Source organism: Myotis davidii, unplaced genomic scaffold (assembly GCF_000327345.1).
Source record: "Myotis davidii unplaced genomic scaffold, ASM32734v1 scaffold983, whole genome shotgun sequence".
Taxonomy (NCBI): domain Eukaryota; kingdom Metazoa; phylum Chordata; class Mammalia; order Chiroptera; family Vespertilionidae; genus Myotis; species Myotis davidii.
In genome coordinates this window covers 249,747-274,477 of record NW_006293914.1, presented here as the reverse complement: position 1 = coordinate 274,477, position 24,731 = coordinate 249,747, and the positions used below count along the sequence as shown (strand labels likewise).

Genomic DNA, 24,731 nt, shown 5'->3' with positions numbered 1-24,731 from the left:
CGGAATGAAGAGGGCTCCCCTGAGGGCTCCCAGATTGGAGAGGGTGCAGGTCGGGCTGAGGGACCCCCACATCCGCCAGTGCACAAATATGTATTAAGGGCCCAGTTCATGAATTCATGCACCTTGAAAGGGACTGTGGGCCATAAGGCTACAGTGGTCACAGAGGCAGGTCTCGGCCTGTCCTCTATGCCCCTGCCTGACCCCTCCTGCTGTGCCCCAGTCCCCTGTCTGCCGGAGCTCTGCTCCCGCTGCCGCCACTCCCACATGCTGACAGCACTGGCCCTGCTCGCACCCGCTGATGAGGCAGAGTGATTGGGGCTGGTACCAGCAGCAGGTGCAAGCGGGGCCAGCACTGTCAGTGGGTACAAGCAGCAGCTGCTGCCCTGATCACCCCTCAGGAGCAGGGGGAGGTGGAGAAGCCCACAAGGGTGACCGGGGCCAGCAGCCACTGCTTGCACCCACTGACAGCACCAAGCGATTGGGACCAGCGCCAGGTGCCGGCTGCAGGTGTGAGTGGTGGATGTGAGCAGGGTCAGCACTGGCAGTAGGTGCAAGTGCCAGGTAGGACCACAGCACGGGAGCAAAGAATTTTCAGTAACCACTAGAGGCTCACCCCGATGACAGAAACTGGCACCCTGCCTTGGTCTGGCACCCCCACTCACCTGCTCCAACATCCCGCAGCAGCTGATGCCCACCATGTTCCGCATGCGCCCCCTGGTGGTCAGTGCACGTCATAACAACTGGTTGTTCAGTTGTTCTGCTGTTCTGTTCAGTCTATTTGCATATTAGGGTTTATATGTAGATAGATAGATAGATATCACAAGGAAAAAGATGCATTTGCTCCATGGCTAGGCCACCAGTTCCTCGAGTAGATGTACCATATGTTATCTGACTCAGCTCACACTGCAAGACCTGTAATAAAGCAGGCTTTGTATGACACATCTATCTATATAAAAGCCTAAGTGACCATCATAACTGAATGGATGACTGAAAAGGCTGCGTGGGGTGACCAGGCCAGAAGGGGGGTGAGGGGCAACCAAACGACCGAGCAGCAGGCTGTGTGGGGTGACCAGGCTGGCAGGGGGGTTAGTGAGGGGCGACCAAATAACAGAAGAACAGCAGCAACGTAGTATCAAATAAGATATAGACTTTTCATGCAAACAGACTATTTCCTGCATCTACTGTCAGTCCCAGCAGTCCAGGATTGTGAGAGGGATGTCCGACAGCAGGTTTAGCCCCAATCCCAGGGATCGAGCCTAAACCAGCAGTCATAGATTGGAGAGGGTGCAGGCTGGGCTGAGGGGACAGCCCCCCATGCATGAATTTTGTGCACCAGGCCTCTAGTAGATAATAATTGTTGAAGTGATGTGATTTAATTTGGAATTAACTCTACCACCATTCTATAAGAAAGGACTAAAAATTCTTCTCACCATATGCTTAAAAAGTACATTTTTATACTTAAACATTCTTCTCCCTTTCCTTTTCCAATTACATGAACTATGCACATGCCTTCTTCAAGGTAATTTCTTGGGACAGTGTTAGCCTAAGAACCTTTGTCTAGGTTGTTTTAGAAATGCAGGAAGCCAGGGACACCCTGTAAGCAGCTGGCTTCCAGGTCAACAGTTCTTCTCTGACTCTAAAATCAGGCTCCCCTCACCATGAGTTTTTGCAGGGAGGACCAGGCATTCTAAACAATTTATCTGCTAATTCAATGTCTTAACCTATCTCAAAGATGGAGATCAATGTGAGTCTAATCCATGTTTAAATGGCGGCCTATGCAAGGATGACATTAATTCCTACGAATGTTGGTGTCAAATTGGATTTGAAGGAAAAAACTGTGAACTAGGTAAGTAACTAGTTTTGGATTACTCATGGTTCAAAATTCACTTTGAAACTGGAAAATGCAATATTTATGTAGCATAATTTTCCCTTAAAAACATATACATTTTTATTGTGGCAAAGAATACAACATAAGATATACATTTTAACAAATTTTGAAGTGTATAACACAGTATTATTAACTACAGGCAAAATGTACAGATGTCGAGAACTTATTCATCTTGTATAACAGAAACTATACCCATTGGAGAGCAACTCCCCATTTTTTCCTTCCCCATTCTTGGCCTCCATGTTTTTGATTTTTTAAACCACCTTATATAATCATGCAGTATTTGTCCTGTGACTTACTTATTTCATTTAGCACAATGTCCTCCAGTTTCCTCCATGTTGTTGCATATGAAAGTATTTCCTTTTTTGAAAGGCTGAATAATATTCCATTGTATAAAATATACTTTTAAGGCTTATAAACATTCATTTTATCTATAGTCATAGTTTCCAGGATGAGGTCAAGAAACTATATTAAGAGTAATAATATTTGGTGGATAATAAGTAATGATGTTCCACTCACTTATTAATCCTCAACCACATGCAGTCAGTATCATTACTAGTATCCCCATTCCATGACGGTCAGAACACTCTAGCTTAAAATCACGGAGGCAAGTAAATGGTCAAGCCATAAACTTCAGTTTGTCTGACCTAAACCCATGCTTCCAACTAATGTCCACAAAATGCAAAGAAAACTAAACCCATCAACTGAACTCATGACTGAATTGTTATCAACATAGGCAGTTTAAGTCAAACAATTACAGATCTCAGGTATGGCAAAGTCAGTTCTCTCATATAATAGCCGCTTTTTCACACATACCAACTACTATATATGTTAAAAATCTAAGCTCATACATTGATAACAATGAAAGAGTTATATAATAAATTTAGGTTCAGTATTTATCTTTTCCTCTCATAGCCTAGAATATTTTTTCTGAGATTTTGGCAATTACAGTTATAAATCCCTGAAGTCCTTTAACTACCTGTTTATTTCCTCTGGATGCAAGGTATTGTGATTGTGAAAAGCACACAGTGCTAATGACAGATTTTCTTTCTACTCTGAAACTCCAGAAGAATAGAGATGTGATCCTAGGGAGAGAATTTAACATCACGGGCTATATAACTAAAGAGTAGAAAATTAGCAGGACTCTATTAAGGTGTTATAGCAATCCACCTGACAGATAGATGAGAAAGGCATACAACAAAATGAAACGCAAGTTGCTGCCTGTGTCCTATTGAGAAAGGGGAAATAGTCACCTATAATGTTCAGAAATCCTTTCAGTATTAAAGAGAAATCCATTGATCATCTTCCTTTGAAGTAAAAAAGATAAAAAGGAATAGAAGATAAGAAAAGGAAAAGGTGGCAGGGACAAAAGATTTTAAAAAACAGAAAAGAGTGAATGCAGGTGGATGAGCTGGTACACATGGCCTGGATTCCCATTCCCTCAGGTCTCCTAGTAAGGGGACAAACCTGGGTTACCTTTCCTGTGGTTGTGGTAATTGGTTCAACATCTCTGAGGTGCCACTTTCATTTGAAAGGTTATAATTTCAAATTCACATTTACCTAGATAAATTTGATCCTGCTATTATGGAAATCTACATAAATCTTTGAAGTAGTTACTCATTTTCAGCTTAAATACTCTAACTATTGGCAGTAAGGGAATGAATAACTCAATTAGATTCAGTTAAGAATGAAGAATACATTGTAGTAAAGTATAATTGAAAATAGTATCCCTAAATGTCTTTAGTTTAAAAATAAAGACACTGTAAAGGAATAGAATAGCCCTGAGAATGTAAATATGAGCACAAAAATTCTCTAAAAGGTTTTGCTATATGTGTGAGGCTATGGACCACATAACAAAAGAACTAAGTCTACAATTGTACCTATTTCAGTCCTCACAGGTTCCCCATATTTTGGATTGGTTGAATTGTTTCCACCACCAAATCTGGCCTCTGGGTTATATTGATATCTCCCAGCCCATTTTATTTATCGGGATTTAGAAAAATCCTTCCAGCTCAGTTAGTTCAGAAACAAAGTGGGAATTCTCTCAAAAATCTTTTTATCTTGGACACTAGAGGACAGGAAAAGAGAAAACATACAAACTCCCATTTAAGGCATTACTTCAAACTGAACTAAAGAATCATCTAGACCAGCGGTTCTCAACCTGTGGGTCACAACCCCTTTGGCGGTCAAACGACCCTTTCACAGGGGTTGCCTAAGACCATCCTGTATATCAGATATTTACATTATGATTCATAACAGTAGCAACATTACAGTTATGAAGTAGCAACGAAAATGATTTTATGGTTGGGTCACAACATGAGGAACTGTATTTAAAGGGCCAGAAGGTTGAGAACCACTGATCTAGACTAATCTCAAAAGCTCCTAGATAGCACAGTTTATGGGATACTTGGGCCCCAAGTTTCTTGCCTCATCTTGGCTTGTAAAGAGAAGAGAGATTTCCATTGTTGAGACCTTGTTGTTTTCCTTTTCTCTTGTCTATGAGGCTCTTCTCCAGGGGAGAGATGTACAAATATTCAGGACATGCTTTCTAGTTAGAAGAATAACAATTGATTGGCTATTTTGTCCTTTTGGCTAGAATAAATATCATTGTATGTCCCCAGCTACACATTACATCTGAGTCCTTTACAGATAAATCAAGGTCTGTAAAAACTTGGTCATTCCAGTTCCTTCTAAGAATACAAGAGGCATTTTCCTATAGTAATATAGGATGGGGAGAAAGAAAGAAAGAAAGAAAGAAAGAAAGAAAGAAAGAAAGAAAGAAAGAAAGAAAGAAAGAATGTTAGGGGGTCGTCTTATACGCCCAGTCGTCTTATACGCCGGCAAATACGGTATATAATGCTGTAAACCAACATTACCTCGGAAAGAAAGGGGGAGTGATGAATAAAGGAAGGAAGGAAGGAAGGAAGGAAGGAAGGAAGGAAGGAAGGAAGACACAAGCACATAAACACTTTTTTTTTTTTTCATTTTGCTAACACATCACAAACACTACGGACTGATTTGCTATGAATTTCTGTGGAGTGAAGAAAATACCTTTAGTTTTAGCTGAACAATAGCATGTTCTGTGATAAACTAGTTAAACAGAACATCTTTTGTCCAAGCTTTGTTTTTCACATCAATGAATATATCAGGGAAAAAGGCAGAACAAAATAAAACAGAATGGTAACATTTGTGGTAGATGTGAGGGTAACAGAAAGAAGAGTTTGTACCAACATGGATGGAGAATAACACGTTTTAGGCACTGAGACCAGTCTCAGAGCCAGTGAGACCTATATCCAGCACTGTGTCTGACATCTAAGTGCTCAATAAATGATTGATGAATGTGCCCTATAGTAACTGTCCCTTAGATTCTGGACTATGGACCTTTCCACTGGATATACTTGTGCTATTAAACTCTTCCCAGAATTTTGAGTCCTTTATCTGAGGGCAAAAGACTTCTGATTGGGCAGCAATATTTCCCACTGAATGTACAAACCAAGCTAGAGAGCAGCAACAACATACTGGGTCACAAAGAGCAAGGACAAATGTGGCAAATCATGGACAGGTTTAGTTACTTAGTCAAGGGCACAGAATCAGAATTGGGAAACCCACACTGACTTTACTCATTCCTGTTATGCATGCCCTGCACCAAACCAGGCTGGACCTACACCTACCTCTATTAAGTTATCACAATCTCATATTGACTGAACACTTTATACAGGTGGTATTTGATTTGGCTGAACACTTCAGTACTGTTTGTAGCAACAAAAATGATAGCTAGTCCCATGTATTCACTATGAGTGAAGAGAAAGGTCTTTAAAAAATAAATAAAAAGGATCAAGTGACATGTCTCTGGACCATGCACTTAATGGATTATCGGTAGCAAAGGTTAAAGCTCAGGCTGTTTTCTTTGTCTACCTGGCAACAGTTGATTAATGATTGGCCTCCTTTTATTTCCTGAAGTGTCAGTAAGGAACATGAGTTAATTGTTATCTTAGCCTATGCTAGCCTATGTAAAATATAATTCAAAAATTTAGACATATCACTCAAAACTCCATAATATACTCCATAACCATATAGTCACTCTGTTAACCTAGATTCCCCCCCGCCCCTGAAAAAATGGAGTCTGTGACACAAGCTTATTAGGGTGTGCAATCCTAGGGAGCAAGAGCAAGGGACAAGGGAGTGAGGCAATGAGGAAAGGAGAACCAATAATAAGATGAGTCTTCTCTTGATCTGCAACTGATTGCTTGATCTCCTGAGACTGTTTTCCAAGAAGCCATATGAACTGGCTTCACAATAGTCCATCTAGGAGGGCAAAATAAGTGAAAAAAATTGTCCATAAGCATCTGTCTCCCATTGATCAAAAGTTCAGCATATGAGGTAAATACATCTCTAGGTTATAAGTGGTGGGTAACCCAGAAAGGTCATGTGGCATCCCTTGGCTCAGCATCAACGGGGAAGTGCCAAGGTAGGAGATGAGAGGCATGCAGTGCAGATATGAGCCAAGGCCATTCAACATGAGGTCAGTGGAAGTCTATGCAGAATTGATCACCAACATGCTGGGAGAAGACACAGGTGAAGCTAAGAGGAACTTAGGTGGTGCATAGGGGGTGTCTAATACAGTCACTCATTTTTAACCTTTCCATGTCCTAACTGTATGGACAAGTAAATATTTCAATAGAAAGTTGAAATATTTATACTGATTATGAGTATGTAGGTAAGGCAGAAGGTGTCTTCTATTCATGGTGTTCCTGTGCTACTCTATAGACCAAAATAGCCCCAAGGACAGAGCCTGTTTCACTTAACTCAGCCATCTCAGCTAGCAAGCCCTGAACCATACTACTTCCTGTTACTGAGATGACATAGCAGAAACAAAGGGAAAATATGGTAATTAAAAAATATGAAATAAGATGGCAGAAATAAATCAAATATATCAGGAACCATAATTAATATGAAATAGTGTTAATTACAATTTTCAGTCTAGAGTTAAAATCAAATTGTATGTTGTTGACAAGAAAGATACCTACAATAAAATTACACCAGGAGGCTAAAATAAAGAGATGTAATAAGATTTTTCAGGTAATCCTAACAAAAACAAACAAACGAAGCAATCTTTATATCAGACAAAATATAGAACCCTTAAAAAAAGCATTATAAGAGACAAAGATATTTTCTATACTGATAAAAGTGTAATATGCTAATTAGACTGGACATCTTCCACATGACCTTCTGGACAAATCCATGGTGGCGGGGCCAAGGCAGAGGTGGTCAGGGGCGATCAGGCCAGTAGGGGAAAGCAGTTAGGTATATTAGGCTGGCAGGGGAGAGCAGCGAGGGATCAGGCCAGCAGGGGAGGGCAGTTAGGGCGATCAGGCTGGCAGGGGAAGCAGTTAGGGCAATTGGGCCAGTAGGGGAGAGCAATTAGGGTGATCAGGCCGGCAGGCAGGTGAGTGGTTAGGAGCCAGTGGTCCTGGATTGCGAGAGGGTGCAGGCAGGGCTGAGGGGACCTCCCCCCCCGACATGAATTTCATGCACCGGGCCTCTAATATATTAATAAGGGGTATTGTGTAGAAGAGTAAAGAAAATGTGAACCACTAAAATGCATATCATTGTCAACACATAATGTCTTTGACATTTAGCTACCTTAAAGGACCCTATTTTTTTTCTTGTGTTGATACATACCCACCTCAGCTAGATTAAGTTTCCTTTGACAAATTGGGTTATATTAAAATTATAAACTTCTATTCAGTAAAATACACTATGTAGGTGAAAAGGCAAGTCACAAAGTAGGAGAAGAAATCTGTATCATATGCATCCAGTAACTGGAACTCTCATACACTGCTGGTGGGAATTTAAATGCATACAATTAGAAAGCATAAAAATGTTAGAAGAAAACATAAGAAGTAAAATCCCAGACATCTCTCACATCAATATTTTAGCTGATATGTCTCTGAGGGCAAGGGAAACTCAGGAAAAGATATAAAAATGGAGCCACTACATCAAACTAAACAGCTTCTGCACAGCAAAGGAAACCATCAACAAAATGAAAAGGGAACCCACTATATGGGAGAACATATTTGCTAATGACATATCCAATAAGGGGTTAATTTCCAAAATATATAAAGAACTTATACAACTCAACACCAGGAAAACAAACAATCCCATTTAAAAATCAGCAAAGGACCTGATAGACACTTCTCCAAAGGGGACATATAGATGGCCAAGAGACATGAAAAAGTGCTCAAAGTCACTAATCATCAGAGAGACATGAATTAAAATGACAATGTGGTATCACCTCACACCTATCAGAATGGCTACTATCGATAAATCAACAAAAAACAGGTGCTGGCAAGGATGTGGAGAAAAGAAAACCCTAGCGCACTGTTGGTAGGAATGCAGACTGGTGTAGCCACTATGGAAAGCCATATGGATTTTCCTCAAAAAATTAAAAATGGAACTGCCTTTTAAACCAGCAATTCCACTTCTGGGAATACATCCTAAGAATCCTAAAACACCAATCAGAAATAATATATGCACTCCTATGCTCATAGCAACATTATTTGCAATAGTCAAGATCTGGAAATGGCCCAGGTGCACATCAGCAGATGAACAGATTAAAAAATAACAAAAAAATCAAACAAAAAACATGGTACATTTACACAATGGAACACTACTCTGCCTTAAAAGAGATGGAACTCTTACCCTTTGTGATAGCATGGATAGACCTGGAGAGTATTATGCTAAGCAAAATAAACCAGTCAGAGAAAGACAAATACTTATATGATCTCACTAATATGTATAATCTAATGAACAAAATAAAATGGAACCAGAGCATGGATACATGGAACATACTAGCAGGTGCCAGAGGTAGGGGGTGGGGGTGACTGGATAAATAAGTTGAAAACATTAGCCAAAGAACATATATGTGTATCTCATGGACATGGACAATACTGTGGTGAAGGCCAAGGGAGGGAGAGAAGGGAGTAGGTGGAGGTGGGCAATGGGGGGGGGTGTGGGGGAAGGCTGCAATATCAACATTAATATTTTTAAATAAAAAATTGTGTGCAATTATTTTAGAAAACTACTTGGCAGTATCTACTAAACCTGAACATAATTTCACTCATAAGTATACTTCCAGGAAATATGTATGCATATGTTACCAAAAAACATATACAAGAATGTTCATAACTGTATCATATAAAAACAAGAGCCCAAAACTGGAAACTCAACTAAATATTCATCAACAGTAAAGTGGATGAATAAAGGTAGTAATATTTATACAGTGGGAAACTACACAACATGTAGATGAAGTACTGCTATACAAAACAACAGGGATGAATCTCATAGTCAAAATGTTAAATGAAAGACACAGAAGCGTGCACATTGTGAGTGTCTATTTATATAAAGTTTATGAACAGGCAAAACTCATTTATTTTTAGAAGTTAGGATAATGGTAATTTTGGAAAGGAGGAAGAGTATAATAATGACTAAAAGGAGGCGATAGGAGAGTTTAGACTGCAGTGGTTCTCAACCTTCCTAATGCCGCGACCCTTTAATACAGTTCCTCATGTTGTGGTGACCCCCAATTTCATTGTTACAAATTGAACATAATTAAAGCATAGTGATTAATCACGAAAACAATATGTAATTATATATATGTGTTTTCCGATGATCTTAGGCGACCCCTGTGAAAGGGGCATTTGATCCCCAAAGGGGTCGCGACCCACAGGTTGAGAACCACTGGTTTAGAGGGTGTTGATTATGTCCTATGTATTAATCTGTTTAGTGTTTAAACAAGTGTACCCACTTTGTGAAAAATTTAGACTAAAGTTCTGGGTACTTTTCTGAATATGTGTTATATTTGATAAACATTTAACTTGTAGTCCATGATTTAGTGAAAATAGGATATGCAATCCTTCAGTTTTATGTCAAATCAAATATATTGCTGCCACCATTTTATGCCTTATTAAGAATTTTATCTTTCTACTCTAGCTTAAGGTTCCTAGGTTTTTCTCCATGAATGGCCCCAGCTTATATTTGACCTACACATGTCAGTAGTTTCATGTACATTTTAGAAATGCATGTTAAATAATGCTATTACTATTGGTTTGCTTTCTTTCAGATGCAACATGCAGCATTAAGAATGGCATGTGCAAGCAGTTTTGTAAAAAGGGCACAGATAACAAGGTGCTTTGTTCCTGTACTACAGGATACCGACTTGCAGAAGACCAAAAGTCCTGTGAACCAGCAGGTCAAAATCTAAGTTTTTTTCAAAGCTTGGCAGATATATTCTCCAAATCTACATTTGAACCATTAGCATTTTAACTAGCCAGCATAATTATAATCCCTACTTGTTTTAACTTCATTATGAAATCATAGAAAAGAGGAATCCCATGAATTGGAAAAAATAATTTTTCAAATTGCATCATTTTAAATAGAAATTTTAAATGTCTTTAGTCTGAATTACTTTCCATGTATCCAAATTTTTTTTTACTTTTATATCATGAAGCAATTGATTTTTGTACATATATTTGTAATTCAATCAGGCAAATTAATGTAGTAATCCCATGCCATGAAAGATACATAAATGATGGACTGATAGGTTTTTAGAACAAGGATGGCTGAATTTTAAGCATGATTCTGCCAAGGTGTGGCTGGTTTCCTCTGAAAAAGTTATTTCCTATCCTTGGGTCTCAGGCTGAGTTTATATCCTTGGCATGAGAATAGTTCCAACAACCATCCGTTTTAAGCCATGCCAGGCTGCTCAGCACATCCCTTTATTCAGCAGTGGACAAGGCAGTGTTTCCCAGTCATGTTAACTATGCTGCCGTCTTGACAGCTGATTGGTGTATTCAGAACATCACCACTTCACACTCGTATGGCTCTTCTCTGAAAAATGAAAGCAGTAGAAACTTTGATTGTTTTTTTAAAGTAGGCTTTGCAGGATCAACTATATTTGATAAGTGAGGGCCCTTTTTGAAACATATACAATTTATTTTGCATTTCCAAAGCCTGATATCTTATTAAATTGGTGCATTAAATCATGCACCATTTCTCTGTAACTGGGTTCGATACCTATCTCAGTAGTGCACTCAGCGGAGGAAATTAAAGGACCAGAGGACAAGAGTATTCATGCTGTAACTAAAATAAAGAGTATTTAATGCTTCAGGGCCTGCTTGTCTGTCTGTCATATCTGGTTCTTCATATACACTGTCTCAAAGCCAGCCTACTTGGAAATATGTACTATTCCAGTGTAGACTGATGGCATATTAGCTAAATCCTTACAACCCTTCAATGTTATAAGAGAAAAAAAGAATGGAGAGCCACCTCCAAATATTGTGTTACATCTGAATATAGCCTTAGCTTTAGCAGAATAAGTAGGCCAACCCTAAAATAAGCTTTTCTGTTTTTCAATAGTAATGGTCCCTTTTCCTCTAACCATTGATGATTTATATTTATACATAAGTATTTTGAACAAATTTCCTGTTTTCCCAACCACATGCTGTCTTCATGATACTTTGCCACAGCTGGTTGCTATAGAAATGTCTGTTATAAGGAATGTGGCTGGAGGGGAAGTGAGAAATGAAAATAAAATGTGAGGTGACTTTGCTTGACTACAAATTTCCATTCTGGTTGCTTCCAATGAATCAGTACACAATTTCTTTTACTTTTCAAATATACATTTTTATTGATTTGAGACTAAGGGAAAGGGAGAGAGAGAGCGAAACACCAATGATGAGAAAGAATAATTCAACGGCTACTTCCTGCATGCCCCACACTGGGGATCAAGCCCGAAACCCAGGCATGTGCCCCCACTGGGAATCGAACCATGACCTCCTGGTTCATAGGTCAACACTCAACCACTGAGCCATGCCAGCCGGGTGACAATTTCATTTCTTTAGGAAATAAACCAATCTAATGTAAAAAGGTGGCCAGTTCCCAAGGTGGACATGGCTGTGATACTCATATGAGTAATTTGGTTAATACTTGATAATCATGTAATTAAATCACAATGACCCCCCTCCCCCAAGAAATACCTAAAATCTCCTTTGGAATCTAGAAGGCATTCTAGTCTACAAAAGAAATCCTGTTAACAATAAGCAGCAGGAGTACCATTTACTTAATTCTAAAGTTAAAGTTACAAGGCACCAATCATCAGATTTGCATTTAGGGACAGTACTTGGGAATAAAACTTTTTAGTAGAAAAAAAAACTAAACAGAAAGTCATTAGACTTTATAAAAGTCTTACAAAATTTGATTCTGGAACTCTTATCCTATTTCTGTAGAGATGATGCATTCTTGAACCAAATCTTCTTTTCATGAAGAGTTTGAAAACTTACCATGAAAATAATTTAATTAACCTTTTAGTTTGAGATGATATTAATTGATTAGATTTTTTAAAAATATTGATGGGTCTGCTTTTCAGAAGTGACAAGGATGGGCCTCATTTTTAATCTTTGTAATATATGTTCCGCTTGCCAATGAGAAATACTCAAATTCTTTTTTTTTTCATTTTCCTAGTGCCATTTCCATGTGGGAGAGTTTCTGTCTCACTCAATTCTCTGAAGTTTACTCGTGCTGAGACTATTTTTTCTAATATGGACTCTGAAAATTCTACTGAAGATGAAACAATTTTGGACAACGTCACTCAAAGCACTCAACCATTTAATGACTTCACTCGAATTGTTGGTGGAGAAAATGCCAAACCAGGTCAATTTCCTTGGCAGGTACTCTATATTGATGGTGTATCAAAACTAGAGGGGGTGGGGGGGCAGACAGGCCAGGTGGGAGGCTGAGACTAGGACATTAGGTGTGGGAAGTGTTTCAGTACTCAGCAACATGAGGAAACCCCCATAGGTGGGGAGCTTGTGAAAGAGAAGTCCAGGGAGAGTTACTATACAAGGTCAAGGAGAGTTTGGCATCAAGGAAATAGCATAGCAGGATTCCAGACAAGCCATAGTGAGGGCTAGAAGTGAGGTTACAGGTATGGGGGTTCAGGGTACTACTTTAGCTTCAACCCCTGGAAAATACTGGTAAGCATCAGAAAATCTCTAGGTCCAGTAAAACTGTATTATTTCTAAGGAATTGTAAAAAGGACTCAAGTAGGAAGAATGAAAACATTCTGGGCTATTGGAACCAGGGTATGAGATAGGGACTGGATCCAAGCCTGTGGTTCTCAAAATATGGTAGCATCAGAATCTCCTGGGAACTTGTTAGGAATGCAAATTTTCATGCTACACCTTAGTCCTACCAGATCAGAGTCTCTGGGGGTGGGGCCCAGAAATTTGTGTGCTACAAGTCCTTCAGGTAATTCTAATGCACACTATAATTTGAAATCTAATGGTCCAAATGAAACAATCTTGTTGCAGAAGCTAAGGTTCAAAACTACAAACAGTGGAATCATGGTACATAATCGCACATTCCTCCAGGTGTGAACTGCAGACAACACACATGAGGATCACCTGTGCAAATTTTGGGGGTGACAATCAAGAGCTAAATTTGTAACAAAACCTCAGTTGTTACTGGCTATAGCTAAAGCCTAAGGGATTCTATCAGAGAGAAGGAGTAGGCCCCAGAGATCAGGATCTAGGCTGGTCCTTATATAAAGTTGTGCTGTCCAATAAGGTAACTACTAGCCACATGTGGCTATTTAAATTTAACTACCATTAAATCAAATTTAGAATTAATTTCCTCAGTGACACCTGCCATATTTCAAGTGCACAATAGCCACATATGACTACCATATTGGAAAGCGCAGAAACAGAACATTTCCATCATTGCAGAAAGTTCTATTGGACAGCACTTATAACAGTTGAGTCTAACATAAAACTCCCTAGTGGCCACAATCATGTGATTTTATAGTAATCTCAAGGATGCTTCACTAAACCTCTTTACTGAGGTTTGAACATTTGTCATCAGAGACCAGTAGTTTTAAAGACGTTTCAATTATCAAACAGGTAGCAATTTAAGCTAGGATCAGGTAAATGTCCCCAAGTTTAAAACTACTGGAATTTTTTGAGGCTAGCTATGTAACTATCTAGAATTCTTTTGATTACCTGCATTTACCCAATATAATGCTTACAAGATATTGAACTTACCCCTGGAAGGTGAGGGATTTGGCACAGACATTCCAGAGAATGGTACTAAAGGGTTATAAACCATCTCAACCAAAACTTTATATTTTACTTTCTTTTACCTTTGCTTTTAACAATATTTGTTGGACTTGATCTTATACACAATAAAATACACCATATGTTCCTTTAAAACCCCCTACCCCCTACTTAAGCATCCTACCAGTGCTGCTTCCTTCACTCACATCTTTACTTTCATTCATGACTCTTGATAAGAATAACCTTTGATCTTCTTATCAACCTCTCCTTGAACAATCCCTCTCGGGTCAGCCACTCTAATTATGCTTTATTCTATTTAACATCTATGTGTCTAATTCTAATTTTATCATTTGTGTTCTTATGTTTTCATTCACTCTATATCCAACTTCCATGGGTAAGTTGCTTAGAACAAAAATTATACTTTGTAAGTTTTATCTTCCTTGGGCTTGTGGGACATAAAGCAGTGCTTAGAGTGGAGGACCCAGTCACCCAGTGTTTCATTAGCTAAGAAGATGACTTCCCACTCAAAAAAAACACCAGGATTTTTTAAAAATCCCAGAATGCATGCATTGCAGGCTTAGCATTGTTCCCTTGTCATCCCAGAAATAAAATGGCAAATATATTTAAATGAGAGCTAAAAATATGGGGTTTTGTTGTCTCAGTTTAGTCATATAATCTCTGTTCCCTATGCACCCCTTTTAAGCCAGATGCTTGCCAATGTTTGAACAATGCAAGTCTTTCCTAATAGAAATTTTACTCTAGCAAGCTATTTTTTTTTCTTTTAAGCAAAAGAAACTACTAGATGACAGTTATAGTTGCACTGTGAGGAAGAAGATGTAAGTGATACACATCATTTCAAATTTGCCATGTCCTCCTCAATGCACACTTGTAGTTAGTGTACCTGTTACCTCTTTCCAATCAAGCCAAGCTAAGATAATTTGGAATGTCCAAAATCACTTATCCACATGTGTGCACATGTGCACACACATGTTCACTCCCTATTTTACACACACGAATTAAGATTACGGACTGGGGAACTACAAAGTACAAGGTTTTAGTTTTTCCCCAAAAGTGAAGAGCTGATCTACTTTCTTGGCTAATTCAGAATGACCCAGTCATATTTCTGCATTGTTTCCATCCTCACCAAAGGACTGTCCACACCCACCTCCATGTAGTTTCTCATGAAAGGTTACTTTAGCCGTGTTCGGCTTCCCTCCCTTGTCATCTCCCCGCTTATTCCAAGGAGCCTACCTTACTTGTTCCAGTATGCAGGTCTCTCCGGCATGCATCCGTGTTGAGCAGGGACTTCTTTGTTGAATTATAGGTGTTTATTTTGTTGAAATGTTAGAGGGAGAGGACAGACCCACATTTACGCCGCCATTCCTCTGACATCACCTCCCAAAAATATCAGATACATTTGAGTATATAAAAGTCACTTTAGACTAAGAAGAAATAGAAACAAAACAAACCAGAATCTCTCATTTGTGGGAGAGCCGGCTCCACCGCATCACAGTTAATCTGCAGGGTGGAACTACTTGATTTGATTGCAAACAAAACTGCAACACACTTGCTGCAGCCCAAGGCATCAAGAGAAAGTAAGCAACAGCTGGGGTTTCAAAGGTCAAAATATTCTATGGCAATGAAATAGAAAATACTGTTTAGCAATGCCACCTAGAAAAGTGTGGTTCAAATGCTGATGCTTCATAAAAAGGGGTGGGAGATAAAGCAACCACTTAGGTAAAGAAATCCCAAAAAGAAAGAGAGTTGACTTTCATCTGGAGTAATGAACAGTTTGAATGAATTGGAAAGGTTTTAGTCTGTTAGAGAAAAGGTTTAAGTGTGCTGCTTGCAAGTGCTAAAGTGCCACAGTGGGGAAGGAGAAGATGACTTTTTGTTTGTGGATTTATGAGTGAAAGTTACAGGCAGGTAGGCAGGTTCTGGCCCCGGTTATGAAAGCCCTTTACAACCACAAGAACGATTTTGTGGGCTGGGCAGTTTTGGGAGGAAATGCTGTTTGAAAAAAATGTCTAATTGTTTACTTGAAGAGCTGTTCTGTCACTGGGGACAGCATGTCCAGGGTATTGTTTCACTAGGGGGAGTATGTCAAGGGTATTGTTTCACCTAGGGGGAGATTAGAGTAGGGTAGAGGATAGCTTTGAGACCCTAAAGAGCAATGTGCACTTTCCATGTGGCCTGTCCTTAACTTACTTTAGGGCTTTCACCTGGGAAGCTGGAGGCAGGGCCTCCTCAGCAGCTGTGGTTGCCAGACACTTCCAAAACCCCCTGTGGTTCCGGCCTGCAAGACCCCGCCCCTTCCCCAACCTCAAAGGTACAGGCTGGCTTGCCTGACCTGGAACCCACATCACCATGACAGAAGGCCTGAGAGAGAGGTGGAGGGAGGTACAAGGCCAATTTCCTTCATTTTCCCTCCAGATGCACCGTGGTGGGCTCAGAGTCTCATGAGAGCCTGGGGAAATGAAGCAGGGATTCTGCAGGAACACCTCAAGAGGGAAGAGAGGACGCTAAAGGTTTAAGTGCACTATATAGGAACAGAACTGCTGTTTCCTCAAGTCAGTATATCCTTAGCTTCCTTGGAGGAGTGGGAACTAAAACAAGACTCAGAATTTCACACAGCTGCATAGGCAAGCAATGAAAACTTTTCAACATTAGAGAAAAAGGGAAATTGCAATGCTTATATTACAAGACTGCCTTCAACAACAGCTTAAAAGTGAGAGATTTGAGAAGCTAGGCAGTGTTGAGGCTTTCCAAAGCTTTAATTTGGTTTTGGTTCTATGCCCTTGAGGCTGTCTGCAGACAATTCTGAGCATGCGCAAACTTACCCCAAGCGCTCCTCCCACCTCTTCTGCTTTGGCTTAGGATCTGTCCTGCCCTGTATGCCAAGTACCTGGTCTTCTATTTTCTGTTTTATCATGGACCGAATAAAATGGAAGCCAGGTCCTCAAGCTTTCCCTATCCTTTATATTAGATTGTATCATATGCAATTGCAGATAAACTATTTAACAGACAAAATATGCCGGTCTATTCTTTATTCTATTCTTGGCCTAAAATAATCTTAAAATGTTTTAGCATTTTGCCCAGTCTGAACTTTCCTCAGCTTTGGCCTGAAGCTAGTCTTATAGATGCCCAAACTTTTGACCAGAACCGCTACCTACAAAAACCCAATTCATTCCATTCTATTAGGACACACATCCATAGCAGATAGCACACATAGTTACCATATGTATGAAACATGACTTTTTTTTCTTTGGTGGGGGGATGGAGGGATTAGGAGGAGCATGTTATATCAAGATCCTAAGACTATAGAAATATCTTCACCTGGAATATGAATACTAGCTCAAATGATAAAGTTACAATTAGGAGAAATAAGAAGATGACAATTGTAATTTCACCGGCCCCACAAAACTAGTTTGCACAGAACACTTAGACTATTATTCTCTGGGACAGTTTGATGAAATCTATTTCTTTTTTTAAATTTTTATTTTTATTTTTTATTGTTTAAAGTATTACATATGTCTCCTTTTTCCCCGATTGACCACCCCCCCCCAGCCACTCCCACTCCCCAGGAAAAGCATCCACTGCCCTAGTGTCTGTATCCACTGGCTATGCTAATATGCATGCATACAAGTCCTTTGGTTGATCTCATCCCCCCGCTCCCCTGCCTTCTCTCTGAGGTTGAACAGTCTGTTCAGTGTTACCTTGTCTCTGGATCTATTTTTGTTCATCAGTTTATGTTGTTCATTATATCCCATATATGAGTGAGATCATGTGATATTTATCTTTCTCCGACTGGCTTATTTCACTTAGCATAATGCTCTCCAGTTCCATCCGTACCACAGTTTTTTAATCCCCTTATCTGCTGATAGGCACTTAGGCTGCCAAATCTTAGGTATTGTAAATTGTGCTGCTATGAACATAGGGGTGCATATATCCTTTCTGATTGGTGTTTCTGGTTTCTTGGGATCTGAGGGTCTCAGTGCAAAATGAAAATGGGATTCCTGGGTCAAATGGGAGCTCCATTTTAACTTTTAGAAGAAAGTCCATACTGTTTTCCACAGTAGCTGCACCAGTCTGCATTCCCACCAGCAGTGCACGAGGGTTCCTTTTTCTCCACATCCTGGCCAGCACTTGTCGTTTGTTGATTTGTTGATAATAGCCATTCTGACAGGTGTGAGATGATACCTCATTGTTGTTTTGATTCGCATCTCTCCACTGATTAGTGACTTTGAGCATGTTTTTGGATGAAATCTATTTCAATCACTAGTCTAGTTAACCAGTTATTAAAATCCAAAAGTGAGCATTGCCTCTGTGCCCAGAAAAATGAAGTAGAGCTTAGGGCTGGATGAATCACACCTGTGGGCATAACAAGCTATACATCATACAGAAATGATTTTGCTTTTTATATGAGAGAGAATGAGTATGCAAACATAGAAAAATATTTTTGTAAAGCTGGAGGTGGCTAGTTAGGAAGAATAAAGGTTTACTAAAATCACAAGGAAATGCTAGGTTCAAGTTAAAAGGTTAGGAAGTGAACAAGGCAACAGCTGTTACTCTGGGTTGGCATTGTCAATAAAGAGCATCAGAGCAGATGTGTAAATGTGTATTTTGTAGATTCATGTGGATGTATTTGGTGTGTATCTGCGTGTGTGTGTGTCTGAAAGAAAGAAAACAGGCTCCTCTTAGGTCATGACAAACATGAAAATGTTTGACAGGTCAGAACTCAGTTGTCTTGCTCAGAACATACGCTTTCCCATTTTCCCCATCATTCTCCAAAGGTATGTCTTACAGGAACTTGTCATTGGTCAAGCAGACAGCTCATCCCCAAATAGCTAATATTTAGATAGCTGTGATCTTGAGGTAGTCAAGCAAACATTCCACAACCAAGCCTTTTGTGATATCTTTAAATGTGAATATATTTTAGGACTTTTTCTTGACAAAGATGTTTGCTAAAATTTAGGCTCTTTAGGCATAAAAGGACACAACCATATTTCTTGATCACCCACCAGAAAGCAATAGAAGCTCTGGCAGCAAGTCTTTGGCTGGAATCAGACTGGCTACATCACAGCCTCTGTATCCAGGAGCTGTGGATATCATTCAGTCTGGCTTTACTAGCCCATTAAGCTGAGAAATGTCTAATTCATCTCTAATACAGAAATTGATTCTTAACCCCAGTTACTTGAATAGATATTCCATTGTAACCATTAGGACCAATATAGGACAATATTGCCCGAATTTGTTTGATGATGAAAATCACTTGGGGTCAGAGCCAGTTTCGCGAACTTGTGACCAGTGCAGCTTGCACAGCGCCCTGCATTCAGAGGGGTCCTACATTTGGAGTTCAGTGTTTTGCATTTGTGTTTTATAATTCAAGTCCAATGAGACAATGGGGCATACATGGGCTAGCAGTGATGGCGAACCTATGACACGTGTGTCAGAGGTGACACACAAACTCATTTTTTTGGTTGATTTTTCTTTGTTAAATGGCATTTAAATATATAAAATAAATATCAAAAATATAAGTCTTTGTTTTACTATGGTTGCAAATATCAAAAAATTTCTATATGTGACACGGCACCAGAGTTAAGTTAGGGTTTTTCAAAATGCTGACACGCCAAGCTCAAAAGGTTCGCCATCACTGGGCTAGGGACTTGGATACTTGAATCATTGGTCTCACTTCTCAGTACCACAAGGGAATGGATTCTTGACTTCCCACTCCCCTGTCCCCTGGTGCCTTGGCCAACCCTGACTCTCCTTTCTCACACTTGCCCAATGACTACTGCCACCCCCAAGCCATAGCACATCTCCTCATCCCCAATAGCTACCACTGTCGTCCTCCTCCTGCACAGTCATAGGAAAGGTTAAGTATGAGTGCACATACCCTATGCCATCTTGGGAGGGGGCATGGTCACATGGCATCTAGGGAGCAAAAATGTCACAGAACATTTGGAAGGTGAATGGTGGGAGTGAGCTTCTTGCCCACCTCTATTCCAGGTACTGAGCACATTCTGGCATATAAGTTGCAAACCCTTGGGAATCCCCTCTTTGTGGTTGGTTGCTGCAGTGGGCCAGTGTGAAGGAAAGATTTACTTATTCTTACCACTGCTGGGACACAGAGCATCAGTATGGTGGGAGGAGGGTATGGAGCATGTGTGCTTGCATGCTAAATTTCAAGATGCAGCCCCTGGGCACCTGTTAGTATCTGCCCTCCCTGTATATACCCCTCATGCCTAAGGTAGCATTACATTAAATAGTAAATTAAAAACGCCCTGATAGGTTGCCAGAAACCACCAAAGAAAAGGAAAAATTTTGTATTTTAATGTCTTCAATACCGTTTTCCCTGACTTTTGAACGGGGAGGGGGGTCCCACATTTTCATTTTGCACTGAGCCCCACAAATTATGTAGCTATATCTGCCCAGAGTGAGCACTTTTCTTATTGTTGACAATATTATAAATTTCTCCTCTTTTCTCCCTTTTTGTGCCCTCCACCCAACCCCCACCCCACCCCAAGTCTTCCCCATACTATTGTCTATGTTCACAGGTTATTCATATCAGAATGAGCAGTTTTAAAACATAGTTTACCAACCATTGGGAATTCTGAAACAGAATTTTTCAAATTTAATTATTCATAAGGATATTTCAGAGATCTTCATTTTTCTCTCGTCCCATCCCCTAAATATTCTTATTAATCCTGGGTGGGCCTCCAAATATGCATTTTACAAGCATCCTAGATGATTCTACTGCAATTGGTCCACCAACCACAGTTGGAGAAATACTGGATGCTTAGAAGCATAGATTCTGAAGCCAGGCAGACTAGGGTTTGCTTCTTAGCTTCACCACTAACCTTAGGGTAATTAACATGCATATCTAAACCTCAGTTAGCTCATTATAAATGGAAATATTAATATCACCTTCAATGTGTTGTATTAAATGTACATAAAACATTTAACACAATGATTAGTCCATAATAAGCCATCAATAAATGTTCTAAAATACTTAAGAAGACTGTTAAGTCTAGGTCAGTGGTCGGCAAACTCATTAGTCAACAGAGCCAAATATCAACAGTACGACTGAAATTTCTTTTGAGAGCCAAATTTTTTAAACTTAAACTATATAGGTAGGTACATTGTTATTAACTTAATTTGGGTACTCCTAAGGCTTAGGAAGAGCCACACTCAAGGGACCAAGTTGCCGCATGTGGCTTGCGAGCCGCAGTTTGCCGACCACAGGTCTAGGTGGTCGGTACACTGGGGTTTGTGATATTATGTGAGTTCTCCTATATTTTTACAACTTTTCAAAATGAAAAGCAATAGCTAGAATGAGAGGGAAAGCTAGAATATGGAAAGGGGGATCAGAAGCTTGCAATGAATCAGCTCCATAGGTCTCCGGGTAGGAGGCTGGTGCTTCAGTGTCAAGGATTTAGCAGATGTTCAGTAAATTGAATTCAGGACAAAAAGAATCTTCACTAGAATATGTCCCAAGGACCTTCTCAGACTCATACTGAAAGGAACTAACTTCCTTCCCCTAGTTTATGAATGGGCTGACACATGGGGCTATGTGTATTTTATTTAGTAAAAGGGCATTTATTCACAAGAGCTAGTCCAGTGGTTCTCAACCTGTGGGTTGCAACCCCTTTGGGGGTCGAAAGACCCTTTCACAGAGGTCGCCTAAGACCATCGGAAAATACATCTATAATTACATATTGTTTTGTGATTAATCACTATGCTTTAATTATGTTCAATTTGTAACAATGAAATTGGGGGTCACCACAACATGAGGAACTGTATTAAAGGGTCGCGGCACTAGGAAGGTTGAGAACCACTGAGCTAGTCAGTGCCCAGAAAGGTTTTACCAAATGTTAAGTGTGCCCTCTAGTGTTCACCTTCTCTGCTTTCTTCCTAAAGTGGTTGATCAGGCTCTTGCTTACATTGAAGTGAAATTCTCCAAGTTGATCTAGTCATTGAGGTGGTGAAAATATTCATTGTCCACTCTGATTATGCAATGAATGTGCAGATGTAAGACTGGGGTGGCCTCTTATCTAATAATGCCCAGGCTCAAGTCAGTGCCCAAACATCTTTATCCACTGTGCCCCACCACCACCACCAAAAAAAAAAGAACTTTTAGGACAAAGGCAGCTGGCATATCCAGCCAGGGACAGTCAAATATGGTTAGGTACAATGGAAGGAGTGCATGAGTATTTCTGTTCCTCATTGCCTGGATGGCCATAAACATAGCCGTTATGGAGGCCATATGTCTCGTTTCATAATATTCCTGTTTACAAAGGGCTTGAAAAAAATCTCCTTTAAAAATCAATGGGGGTTTTTTTCTTCTAATTGCCTGCAGCAAAAAATATTTCCTCATGCAGGGTCAGGATACTCAATAATAACTACTGATCTCAAGGAGTCAAGTCAGTGCATGTCTCAATGTATAATTATTGCAATCAGATAATCTGACTCACCTGAAAATGGAATCCAAGGGCCCTAGATCCCCAAAAGAAGCTGTTCCCTCATATTGGCGAGAGTTCCCCCTGGCTCTCACTGAATGTTCTCTTCAAGACAGTTATAGAATTGCTTTTTTAAATTATACTCCAGAAATACTAATTCATCTGCAATACTAACACTTTCCAGAAACACTCCAGGTCGGCCAGCACCTACAAGCCAACTTTTGCCAACTCCTATAAACAGCACACATATTTACTTAGTTTTGAATCAAATATATTATCTAATAAGATTCATAATTTTGTTTCCACAGGTCCTTCTGCATAATAAAATTGAAGGATTCTGTGGAGGTTCCATTGTTAATGAAAAATGGGTCGTAACTGCAGCCCACTGTATCAAACCTGGTGTTGAAATTACCATTATTGCAGGTAAGTAAATAAGGATAGTACTCTACAACATCTTCTATAAGACTAGTATATCATATTTTATGAAGGTCTAATAGGATAATTGTTAAATAACTTGGGCTAGTGGTAGAGAGGTCATGTTTTCAAAACCCAACTTGCTTCAACCTCCAACCTTTCCAGAGTTCTTTGGTGTACTTTTATTAGCACTCACTTCAGTGGGGAACAATTATTTATTGATGTCTCCATTTCCCTACCAGACTGAGCCTTCCCAAAAGCTGTGTCATAACACTGATCTTTATATCTCTAGTGCCTGGCACAACCTGTAGTGGGCCCTCTAACATTTGAATGAATGACCAAATGAATGTATTATTTGTGAGCAAAAAGGAATAAAAATACTTGAAATTGGGGAAGTCTAGAATAAAATTCATGAGAAGTAGATTCATTATCACATGTGAACAATGTAAGACTTGTAACAGCAAGGGTGAACAGAACCATGTCTATGATGGGTCCTGAATCACTTTTTGATCTAAAAAGTATGCCCTGGCCCTCATTACATTTTATCTAAATCATACCAATATAAGATTGAGATCTTTGACACTTGGCTGCCAGTTAATTCAGTGATGCCAAGTGGACACTTTGAAAATCTGTTTCTTTATGTGAAAGACTATTTGTTACTGAAGAAAAATTTGTTTTGAATGGGTGAAATGCCAGTTAAGTAAGTGATGCTAGGTGGACACTTGGAAAATGTGTGTCTCTATGAGAAAGATAGTGACTGAAAAAGAAATCTGTTTTCAATAGGTGAGCATAACACCGAAAAGGAGGAGCCTACAGAGCAAAGGCGAAATGTGATTCGTGTTATTCCTCACCACAACTACAACGCAACTATTAATAAGTACAGCCATGACATTGCCCTTCTGGAATTGGATGAACCTTTAATGTTAAACAGCTATGTAACACCTATTTGCATCGCTGACAGGGAATACACAAACATCTTCCTCAAATTTGGGTCTGGCTACGTGAGTGGCTGGGGGAAAGTCTTCAACAGAGGGAGATCAGCTTCAATTCTTCAGTACCTTAAAGTTCCCCTTGTTGACCGAGCCACATGTCTTCGCTCCACAAAGTTCACCATCTATAAGAACATGTTCTGTGCTGGCTTCCATGGGGGAGGTAAAGATTCATGCCAAGGAGATAGTGGGGGACCCCATGTTACTGAAGTGGAAGGCATCAGTTTCTTAACTGGAATTATTAGCTGGGGTGAAGAGTGTGCAGTGAAAGGAAAATATGGAATATATACCAAGGTATCCCGGTATGTCAACTGGATTAAGGAAAAAACACAGCTCACTTAAAAAGAAAAATGTATCTCCAAGGTTCACATATTTGGGATTAAAAATGAATAAGGTCTTTTACTAACTAATCACTTTCCCCTCTCATCAGATTTGAACATATACATTCCATGAATATTGCTTTTTCTTTTTATGGGGAGAAATCTGTCTAGAATTGATATTTTGTAGAATAAATAAATTAGAAAATCAAATCATTTGAGAAATATAGTGTGGTAATAATTTGTGACTATGAAAAAAATGTGAAGTTATTTTCTTCATCCTGATCAGGCATTATATTTCTCCACCAGCAACTCCCTGATTCTCCCTCCTCAGCAGCATTCCATGTTCCAGATATTTCTTACTTCTCCCACCAAAACGTCAATATGTATTATATCAGATCCAGGATATTTGGTCTAGTCCATCACAAGTCCAACACCACACTCATACAGGAAGAACACTGGAACAACTGACAGGTTAAAACTCATCGGAAACACTACTTCTTTTTCTGTATTCATATCTGCATCCTTTATCTTTTACAACTTCTCATCTCTAA

At 39.6% G+C, this 24,731-nt stretch overlaps 1 protein-coding gene across 1 annotated transcript in view; it reads left to right on the top strand.

The window, feature by feature from the left end:
- F9 (coagulation factor IX) overlaps window positions 1-24,402 on the top strand; it is a 36,102-nt gene extending 11,700 nt beyond the window's left edge. Inside the window, exons 4-8 of the mRNA XM_006767802.2 lie at window positions 1,733-1,846; window positions 10,011-10,139; window positions 12,410-12,615; window positions 22,766-22,880; window positions 23,655-24,402. Coding sequence (XP_006767865.1) covers window positions 1,733-1,846; window positions 10,011-10,139; window positions 12,410-12,615; window positions 22,766-22,880; window positions 23,655-24,202 — 1,112 coding nt within the window. The 3' untranslated portion in view covers window positions 24,203-24,402. The remainder of the gene's footprint in view (window positions 1-1,732; window positions 1,847-10,010; window positions 10,140-12,409; window positions 12,616-22,765; window positions 22,881-23,654) is intronic.
- Window positions 24,403-24,731: the final 329 nt, after the last annotated feature.